The sequence below is a fragment of the Durio zibethinus genome, chromosome 28 (assembly GCF_047325235.1).
Source record: "Durio zibethinus cultivar Kanyao isolate XHJ-2024 chromosome 28, ASM4732523v1, whole genome shotgun sequence".
Lineage (NCBI taxonomy): Eukaryota > Viridiplantae > Streptophyta > Magnoliopsida > Malvales > Malvaceae > Durio > Durio zibethinus.
Window position 1 is genome coordinate 14,599,018 of NC_143189.1, and position 10,928 is coordinate 14,609,945.

At 30.7% G+C, this 10,928-nt stretch overlaps 1 protein-coding gene across 8 annotated transcripts; it reads left to right on the forward strand.

The window, feature by feature from the left end:
* Window positions 1–1,330: 1,330 nt before the first annotated feature.
* LOC111280896 (uncharacterized) lies at window positions 1,331–8,587 on the forward strand. Of its 8 annotated transcripts, none has more exons than XM_022868430.2 (8): window positions 1,331–1,444; window positions 3,019–3,341; window positions 3,507–3,592; window positions 4,087–4,233; window positions 5,596–5,698; window positions 6,948–7,060; window positions 7,575–7,698; window positions 8,243–8,587. In XM_022868430.2, exons 2-7 carry the CDS (start codon window positions 3,107–3,109, stop codon window positions 7,665–7,667), a joined length of 777 nt encoding a protein of 258 aa, XP_022724165.1. In that variant the 5' UTR covers window positions 1,331–1,444; window positions 3,019–3,106; the 3' UTR covers window positions 7,668–7,698; window positions 8,243–8,587. The 8 variants fall into 8 exon arrangements, with proteins under 8 accessions (XP_022724165.1, XP_022724161.1, XP_022724168.1 ...); XM_022868426.2 differs by having other exon boundaries at window positions 1,437–1,738; XM_022868428.2 differs by lacking the exon at window positions 1,331–1,444 and adding an exon at window positions 1,536–1,596.
* Window positions 8,588–10,928: the final 2,341 nt, after the last annotated feature.

The window sequence follows — 10,928 nt, forward strand, 5'->3', positions numbered from 1 at the left end:
TTTTAGTTCTTAAACTTTTTTTTTTTTGTGTTTATATTTAAATTAGTTTATTTTGATATTTTATATTTCATATGTAATAATAGTTATAAGTATTATTTCTTTAAGTATTAAATATTTCAAAATATTTTTATAAATTTTAATATTTAAAATCTTAATTATTTTAATATAAATAATGTGTAAATATTTCTATGAACTAAATTAACATTTTAATGTTAAAAAACATTAAAATATATATAAATAATTTATCAATACATTTTTAAAATAAATAAAATTAATTGTTTTTTATATGAGTAAATGTATTATTATCTTTTAAGAAATAATTATAATTTTAATATAAAAATTATCATATAAACAAATATAAAAAGTAACTAATTGAATATTATTTTGTTAAGTTTTAATTTAAGTAAATATATCATTATCATTTTTTAAATAAAATTATTATTTGACGTAGAAATAATGTTAATAAATTTTAATTATTTATTAACATATATAATAAATAATTTAAAATTTTTAATTATATACTAACTTTAACATAATGTTTTTAATAGTTTTTTTTCTAACTACAATTCATTTTACTGATATTATACATTTGTATCCAAACATATATCAAATCACTAATTCTAATTCCATCGTTATAATAATTAATTTCATATACATTATTATTTTTAATTTTATCAAAATTAATCTCATTGTTAATCTAAATAAACTCTAAACCTAATGTGATTACTAATTACTTATGGATATACTTTGATTCTGTAAAGTCGATTTTTTTTTTAAATTAAAGGTCAGGTTAAAAGTGAGTCAAGTATTTTTTTTTTTAATAAGTTATAATTGAATTAGGGATGAGTTTTAAAATATTTTATCCCGATACATAAAAATATATAATTTTTATTATTTATTTAATTTTATAGTTTTTTTTTATGTTAATAAAATTGTTATTATAAATTTAATAAAAATATTATATTATAATTAAAATATAATTTATAATAAAAATAATATTTTTATAAATATGATATTAAATAAAAATTATTAAATTAATATATAAAAGATCAAAATTAATTATAAAAATAATAATTTGATATCAAATGATAAAATAGTTTAAAAATTATTAAATTAATATATAAAAGATCAAAATTAATTATAAAAATAATAATTTGATATCAAATGATAAAATAGTTTAACAGCTGGAATCGGAAATCCCAACCTGTTGACATCTCTACCGATATGTATACAAAATCAATTATAAAAATAATAATTCGATGTCAAATCGAATTGAAATAAGATAAAATAGTTTAACGGTTGGAATCGGAAATCCCAACCTGTTGACGTATCTACTGATTCCCAGGATTGTCTTACACTTCAACGAAGCCCAATAGCTTAGAGCTCTATAGAAGGCCTAAGCCTGTACATAACAACTATGCATACATATGGCTAACAAGGAGTGGTTTGTTCTCTTACTTTCATAACTTTACAGTGACTTTGTCGATGCCTAGCATTATTATAAGTTCAATAAATATCTAATTTTACTTTGTTCTTTGGTTTTTCACATTTTCTCTTGCTTATCAATTAATTTTGGTCTGTTTCTCCAAGGTTCTGGTCCGTCCTTTCTTCTGTCTCTATTGTCTTCTCCTACCTAGAATTTGATTCACTTTGGCTGCAAATTTAACTGTAAATTCAATCACCCAAATGCATATGAATATCAATGATGAAGATCCTAAACGCATTTGCTGAATGTCAGGTCTGAGGTCTGCCCTTCAGTTTGTTTTTCCCACACACTTATGGAATTCCCAAAATTTGTTAACTTGCCTTGTTTTTTCTTCTCAAATCTTGGAAAAGCATCAAATTTTGTGGTATTCTGTTAAATTAACAATCTGGGTCTTTCTTGATTTCTGTAATTTTTCTGAAAATTATTTCCTTTTCGTAATAGAACTCTGAACGCTTTTGTTTTAAGGCGTTATATATATTGGTTTTTGGCCTGTTAGATCATCCTGTTTTCATTTATTTATTGATGCAAAGGTTCTTGCTTGAGTGATATGGTAGGAGGAAGACTTAAAAGAATAAAAAAATTTACAAGGGAACATTTAGGATCTTTGCATTTCTTTATTTTATTGGTGTTTGCTGCTATGCAACTTCCCGTTGCTTTATGTTAAAGTGGTGTTATCCACGTCGGTTAAGTATTGAGTTTCGGTATTAGAGTCCAAGTTCTATTCTTATGTTCTTGCATGTTACACTGCCTTTTATACCTTCTAAATTGTCACATGTTAGGCTTCTGTCTCCGCTTACACCTGATGGAACATGTTAAAGTGATGTTATCCACGTCGGTTAAGTATTGAGTTTCGGTATTAAAGTGATCTTTGCATTTCTTTATTTTATTGGTGTTTGCTGCTATGCAACTTCCCGTTGCTTTATGTTAAAGTGGTGTTATCCACGTCGGTTAAGTATTGAGTTTCGGTATTAGAGTCCAACTTCTATTCTTATGTTCTTGCATGTTACTCTGCCTTTTATACCTTCTAAATTGTCACATGTTAGGCTTCTGTCTCCGCTTACACCTGATGGAACATGTTAAAGTGATGTTATCATATATCTGTTAAGTATCGAGTTTCCTATGGTCTTATACTCAAATTAGGTCTCTCCACCTATTGCGAATTGGTTTTTTGTTGGATACTTTCCTATGGTCTTATATTCAAATTCGGTCTCTCCACCTATTGCAAATTGGTTTTTTGTTGGATACTTAAAAGTTCCCACTCACGTAAAAAATCAGTGGCTAATATATATATATATATATATATATATATATATGTATGTATATATATGTCTTTGAAATAGCTTCTTTTTTGTTTTAAGTTTGTAGTTAATTAAATTTATGGATGGATGTTCAAAGGTTTTGAGAGCAATTTGGAATGCTGATTGTCTGATACTTGATGCTGTTGTCTGCATTCACATGTATTGGTGCACCTTGATCTTTCATGCAATTTGTGTTTATGGATTGGAGTAACTTTGTTTTTCCTTACTTTTCAGGTTCCTCGGATTTTATTGAAATGTTCAGTGGGAACCATTGCTCTGGCAATGACCTTAATATTTTAGTAGAGATTCACTATTATTCGCAATGCAATTAGTATCAAATGATAGTCAAAAGGAAGACATTTCAGAAAGTGAACCCATCTTATGCCAGTCTGATATTTCACAAAGATCTGAAGAATGTTCATCTTCATCTGAAATTACAACAGTTGAAGGGTATTGTGTTGTTGTTAGTGATGATTTGGAAGATATTAATGCTGATGAAACTAGCCATCTGGTGAATGCAGACCAACCACAATGCCGTATATGTCTTGATATTGAAGGTGGTTACCATGTAAATATATTTTTCTATTTGATAAGTTTGCTATCACCATTTTGGATGACTTTTCCTTTTTCTGAGAAAACTGAAGACGATAGGTTCAGACTGCAGAGCACAAACTATAAAACTGATCTACTTATGTTGAGGCACTTGGTTGCTTTTGTTTCAGGGGACGACTTAATCGCACCATGCCACTGCAAGGGTACTCAGAAGTATGTCCATAGATCCTGTCTTGATAACTGGAGGTCAACTAAGGTTAATGCTTGTTCTTTTCTATCTGCTCTTGTTCTAGAGTAGAAAATTAGTGATGGAAATGACTTAAGCTGCTTGTGGAATATTCAAGCTTGAAATGCTCAATTAAGGAGAATTTGAGTCTCACATTTTGGCTTGTTTAGGTAAATGAGCTGAGTTTATGCAATAATATAGTGCATCACATATTGGAATTATAATGTTTAGCATAAACATTATTTATCTTTTAAGCATTATTTATTTTGTTTGAATTGATCCAGCCAAACTTGGATGTCAAATTCTCTTGTTGAGCAGAATTTGAGTTTCTAACTGATGCCTGCTCAGGTTGTTCAAATATTCCTTAGAATAAGGAGATTTTAGAAATATTGAATACCTCTGAGTTCATCTGCTTTTTTACATGTAGGTCAACTAAATGTATGATTTTACTATCTTTATGTCGTAAATTTGTAGTTGATGTTGATAATTAATATCATTTCTTGGTTTTTGTTTCCTTTTTCTAGGAGGGTTTTGCATTTGCTCACTGTACAGAGTGCAGGGCATTGTTCATCTTACGTGCCAATGTCCCACCTGATCGCTGGTGGTTGAGATTAAAATTTCAGTTTCTTGTTGCAAGGGATCATGCAATCATTTTTGTAATTGTTCAGTTGGTATGATGATTGACTATCTGTCTATCTAATTGGTCTGGCACTTTTCTGTAACTCTTATTCAATTGAGCTATTTTGAGCTAGTTATCTGCTACTGCCAGAAGTTTGAGAAAATCAAAAGTCAAAGAAAAAATTCTGGGATGAATGTCAACTAAAACTTGTTTTGTCTGTACTTAGTGAATCCTGAGTCTGAAACTATATTTGATTAAGTTACTATGCCACCAGTTTAGTTAACTTAGTTTTCCTCAATTTTCTTGATTCAAGGATACTTAGGTTGATTCTAGATTTACTGTAACTCGGTGGTTGTGTCATCCTCTGGGTTCTAGAGTGAGTGGAATTAGGGTTTTAGTTATTACATGTTAATTTAATTAGTTTATAGTTATACTGTTGATAAATTCTTAGCTTTTAAGCCGCAGCTTGAGTCCTTTAAACATTAGGAGAATTCAGGGGGGTGTGTTTATATGCAAAAGTCTTTATACATAGCACATGCACGTATTGTAACCTGCCAGTTGAAAGCGAAGAATAATAATAAAAAGTTTGAAACAACGTGGATCATTAAGGTGTGATTTCTTCCGTTTTCAAAGTTCATTTGCTTAGGAAATGTAATTGCCTAGGGCCCTTTTATCTCTTTTTTTCCTGTTGTTCTTACTTTATTTGCCTTCACATTTGATACTACTGTCATGAGCTGTTTCGTTTGATTGAGCACCTCAAGCCTTGAGGTCTAGCATGTTACCATTGCTTCACTAGAATGTTAAGCCCCAAATGAGCCCTTTAACCTTCAAACACACAGCAGTAGTGCTAATCTGAAGACCTTGGACTGGGCTAGCATCCATTGTATTATCCATTCTGATGTTCCTAGCCCTTAACTTTGAAGTCAAATCTCTAGAAACAACATCAATTATAGACATTTTGCCATATTCTACCCATCATTCTTCCGGTGTGCATCTGAAAGCAATATTCACAAGTCTTTTGTTCCTTGCTTTGTTACTCAGACTTGGGCTCAAGTTTAAGGTGTCGGTATTTTCATTTTTTTTTTAAATCTTCATTCCCTTGTCTATTTTTGAAGTGTCCAACATTCATTTGACACTGTTTAGGAAAAATGAAGAGTTGAAATAACATAGCTTCATTGGAGCTTATTGACTCAACATCTTCTATTTAAACATAACCACTGTTTTTGCTGTGTAAATTTAGGCAGAGTCTGTAACTTGTCAAAAATCCTTTAACTTCTCTTGATGCCTACATTTTGCATCCACGATGTTTACTTTCACTCAACTACTGATTCAATATGAATTACTTGGATCAATTTTGAAGGTTGTTTTGTGTCACAATAGACTTATAACATAAATTGAACATTGCTTTGAACAGATTGTGGCATTCTTAGGGGTGCTGGTCTACAAGTTCTATGGTGAGGAACTAAGAGAAATGTTTGGCTATGATGAACATCCTTATGGATTCTATACTATTTCGGGTACTGTGCTCTCTCTCCCTCTGTGTGTGTGTGTGTGACAAACTCGCATAAAGGCACTCAGGCACACACATATGGACGTTTCCCTCTTTTATAAAAACTGCTTGAAATACACATTTGCATAATCTTTGAATTTCCGTTGTAGTGTTTATATATGCTTCATTTTTGCCTCCCCTGTATATTACACTTTTGCGTAGTTAATTTTGCAGCATTTTGGTTGTACAGTTTCAATCTATTTAGTGATCATGATGCATGTGAAACTTCATTTCTCTCCTCTGTTTCGGTTTCTGTTATGTCTCTTCAATTTTGGATCCAAATTAATAACAAATTAAGCTTAGTTTACTCGAGTTTCAAATTAATAAAGAATTATAGTTATATGAAATTTATTAAATCAGTTGTAAATAATTGTCTGGAGTAGAAAAATATCACTATTGGAACTTCCTGCAAAATTCCATTGCTGTAAACCTCAACAGGAAAAGCACTTTTTGTTTTCACACTAGTATTGTATAACTTTAATCAACTATTAAGGTTACTTTTTACTGCAAGAAGAACTGGAATTATAACTTGGAAAATATTGCACTTAAATTTAATTTAAGCATTAAGAAGGCATATTACCACGTCAAGTAGGCTTGTTCTTAAATTGTACAGTTGCCTACATGAACTGGGAAAGGATAAAAAATATGCCATTTTTAGCTGGAATTGGGTAAAAATGATAGTGAACATGTAACTTTTTAACTGTTTGAAACTTCAGGATAACTGATGGCACTCTCTGACATTTTTTTCTGAAATCCTGCGTATAAATGTTATTTTGTTGCTTGAATGAACTCTGGTGGTTTATTGAAAGGTGAAGGATGTTTTGGTAAAATGACAAATAGTATATTATAGCAGAAGAGTCCACTTTAATGCGTGAGGAAATGCTTTATAGATTAAATTAGAAAGCAAAGAACAAAGAAAAACGGTGTGATCTTTTCTAAATATCATGGGCTGAACTTGGGTTCATGCAACCCAAAGGACCAAACCAAAGCAATTAATATTGGTTGTTTAGATCATGACAATTCTTTTCTTTTTTGTGGATGGTTGCTTGTGTTGCACCATTGTACCGAATCCTATATGAGTTCAATCAATGACCATTCTGCGCCTTGTGACACACTAGAAGATTCCATAACTGGTCAGCATGCAGAGTTTACCTTCTTGATGTGATACTATCAAAATAAGGATTTAATAGTATCTAGTATTTTGTTCTTGTGTGCAGTTTTAGCAATTGTTTTGGTGGGTTTGCTCTATGGTTTCTTCATTGCTATTATATGTGGACAGAGGATCAATGAACGTCATTATCACATTCTTGCTAAACAGGAATTAACAAAGGTAGGTGATATGAATTAAAGGAAGAAACCCCAGTTTTGATATTTTGTTTTGATTCGATTTCAGGTTTACACCTTAAGATATTCTAGTTCAAATTAAAATGGTGGAAGACTTTTGTTTCAAGTAAAAGTTGCGAGTGCTATTTGAACATCGAGTGTTGCATTCATCAACTTATTTGTAGAATGAACTTCTTTATGCTTCATTTCATGCTTATTTGCAGAGCTAATCACATTTTAATGTTGCAATATAGTGGTATCCATTTACTAGTTTAACTAAGATATTCTGTTTATTCTAATTATCTTCATGATTTGGGAGGTCTATTTTGCTCCTTTTTCTTTTCTTGCCTTTTCTAGCTTGTCTCCCTGAGATTGTAATCTAATGTCTAGCCAGCCCACTGCCCTCCTTTAACAAAAAAGGGGGCTTGGGCAGTTCTCCTTTATGAATCTTCTGGCTTTGTTTATTAATGTCAAAGCGAAAATAGCATATAACTTTTCCTGATGGAAGATCATAATGTCAGGAATATGTAGTTGAAGACCGAGAAGATAATAAGAATATCCCGGATCTAGACCCCAGCCATGTGACAGAGCTAAGAATGTTGGGCCTCTATTAATTGGCTAGCCGTGCATTTCATTTGTTTACTGGTGAGCAATTTTAATATTGTACTTATTGATTTTCACTTCTATTAATTTTTTGTCACTAGGCCTTTCTCAAAAATACATCAGTAATGTATCACTCTCCTTTTGTGGAGGTTGATATATATTGTTAGGGTTGGCCAAGGGTGCATGGCATACCGAAGGTTTGACCTCGGCTGCCCATCTTCTGGCCATATAGTTGTCTAGTTGAGACATGGTTATAAACATTCAGTGCAAAATGTGTGAATGGAAAAACAGTGGCCATGGATTAGCATGCATCCAGGTGAAGCATGTCATATTAATCTCCCAATTCTGCGTGCATTGTCTGCACATAGGTTCTGTGCCTTTGTATCATTTGGGACGGCTGAGACCTCATACAATTTTTGCAATGGATAGTGATAAGTGTAATGAGGGTTGCTGGTCATCCTTCCCCCCCCCCCCCCCCCCCTCTCCTTATTTGCACCTACTAGATTAAGCATTCACATGTAATTTACACAATTTAGTTCTTGTCATTGGAGTCAATCTCAAAAAATTTCCCTTGTATTTGCTTCAGGTTCTTGCATCTTGTTATGGCTGGGGGCATTCTTGACATACAAATTTAAATTCTCGCAACCATTGAATCGGGAAGTTATACAAGTTGCCGTGCTACATGTGTGGAACTCACCAATGTGCATTAGGCATTGCATTCCATTCCATGCCATCAACCTGCAAGGCCTTGAAAAGTCAGTTTGTCCTTTGAATACCTTAATCCTTATATAGACAATGTTTGTGGTTTTGTCCATTAGTCATTGGTTTCACTGAGAAGCATTTTTATACCTCTGTTCTTTACAATCGTCATTTTGTTTCTTTATACAGATGATAAGAGGAATGCCAAATGAATAATTTTTTGTTTTTGATAGTTGCAAAATTGCTGAAGCCTTAATGTTACTGAAATCAAGTGTTTCTATGTGCTTAATGTTGCATACTTGATTTTGCAACCAGCACCGTGGCTGATTTGTTTTTCTTTGTGATGATAATCTAAAATATAACATAATATAATATAAAAATGATACGAAAAATATATGAAAATGATACGATTTAAAATTTTAATAAAAATTAGATAAAATTAAGAAATATATATTTTATATTTTTCTATCAATATAAATTATTTGATAAAATTAAAAAGAATATATTTTATATTCTTTCAAGGTTTGCTGTTGCTTCCCCTTTTTTTTTTTTTTTGTCATACTTTTGCTGCTGCCAAGCTTCTGCTTAGCGTATTCAGCGAAGCAAGCGAGTTCACACTACGAGTTAGCGTTATATTTGATATATCATAAAGTTGAAAGTAGGTAGACCTGGCAATTAGCTTAGTTGAGTTGGATTTGAGTCTGATCAATTCAGTTGAGTCATTTTGGGTTTCAAAAAAATTAAATCAATATGATCATTTTGATTTTGCATTGTTTTGGGTTTGGGTTTGGATTTGGATTATTTTGGATTCATATCATTTTTTATTTCGATTAATTCAGTTTTTAGTCATTGCAATCATTGTATTTTAAATTTGACATTCAGATTATTTAAATTCAGATCATTCAAATTTAAATTATTTCAAACTAAATTTATTAATTTTTAAAATTAAATTAGATTAAATTTAAACAGGTTATTAGATCAAATTCAAGCAAAATTTTAGTATAATTTTCTTAAAAAATAAAAAGTAAAAACAATAATATTTAAAAATAAATATAACTATTGTAGTTTATGCTTTAAATTAAAGCTAATTTTTGTGTAAATGAAAAAAATAAGTTTATTAGATGTGATAAATTTAAATAGAACATGATGATATAATATTAAAATAATAAAAAAAAATCATATGAGTCTTCAAAAAATATATTTCTTGTTTAGCTATGATAATATAAATTTTGACGCATGTAAGACACAAGAAACTAAGAAATAAATTATTTTAATTCAAAATTATCAAAATCGAAACAATCTTAATCTCAAAATAATCCAAACTCGAAATAATTTGAATCTTTTAAAATCTAAAATGACATCTCGATTAACTCAATCCGCCCAATTTACAGGTCTAGTTCCTACTATGATTTACTATGATAATTGATACATCATAAAGTTGAAAGCAATTGATGCATGAGAAGTGAAAGAGGAGAATTTTACAATCCGTATTCACAAGATTTGAGTATGTACACAGGGTAAAGCTGAAATATAACAGTAAACCAGATGAGTTACAGCACAGTTGACATGTGATGGTGTGCTGCACATATAATCTAACTGACAAGAAATAGTACCTCTTTAAATTCATAAGAACACAACATTTTCAGCTCTGAAAATTTAAAGAGAATTTGTTTCTGCTCCACTAGCTACATTGCATCTGTACAGCTCCTCCAATCTGACTGAAAGGTCTCCTTGTCAACAAATCTATTTCTTACTCCTTTTGCAACTTCACAATTCTGGATGAGCCTGCAAATCTCATTAGCCAAAGCAGATAATCAATAAACAACTTCATAAAAGCGGCAAAAACTCCTCTCTTTCACTAGATATGCAAAATTTTAATGGAGACCGATGTTGTTGTTAGTATAGGTATAATCGATTGAGTTTGATCAATACAACATTAAGTTTAAGCTTGATTTTGAATTAAAGGTTTAAAATTCAATTTGACTCCGATCGAGTTTTATATTTTTAGTTCAAGCTCGACTCAAATTCGAACTATTTAAGTTTGCTCGATTAAACTCGATTAACATAAAAAATAAGTTCGATTCTTATATTTAAAAAAACTCAATTATTTATATTATAACTTTAATTTGAAATATTTTATTAATTGAAATAATTAAAATATATTAACATATAAAATTCGATTAAACTCGTTAACTATTTAAGTCGAATATAAAAATGCTTGAACTTAACTTGATTGATAAGTCGAATTACTCAAATTCAAGTTCGACTTAATAATAACAGAGTTGAATTCGAGTTTTATTCAAATCAAATCTAAATAATTTTCAAATATTAATATATCATTTACACTTCTAATTATTAGTAATAGGCATGGCTTCATCGTTCCTCATCTTCATATTTAGATGAAATAGTTGAAGAGATGTCTACCTTCTGGGGATGCGGGGATCCACCTGCAATGTTATAAAGAACTTTATATTCTGCCACTCGTAAATATATTTACATTCTTATGCAGGTTCCTGGCATAGTCTCATTCCAAGGAGAAAACTTTGTCCCTGTCCCTTTCTAAGAGTTGTCAC

Excerpts from the sequence above, each read along its gene's own strand:
- LOC111280896 (XM_022868430.2), top strand. The coding sequence starts at position 3,107 with ATGCAATTAGTATCAAATGATAGTCAAAAGGAAGACATTTCAGAAAGT. Across the intron at positions 3,593-4,086 it reads ATAACTGGAGGTCAACTAAG|GAGGGTTTTGCATTTGCTCA; the intron begins GTTAATGCTTGT and ends TCCTTTTTCTAG. Across the intron at positions 7,061-7,574 it reads CTAAACAGGAATTAACAAAG|GAATATGTAGTTGAAGACCG; the intron begins GTAGGTGATATG and ends TCATAATGTCAG.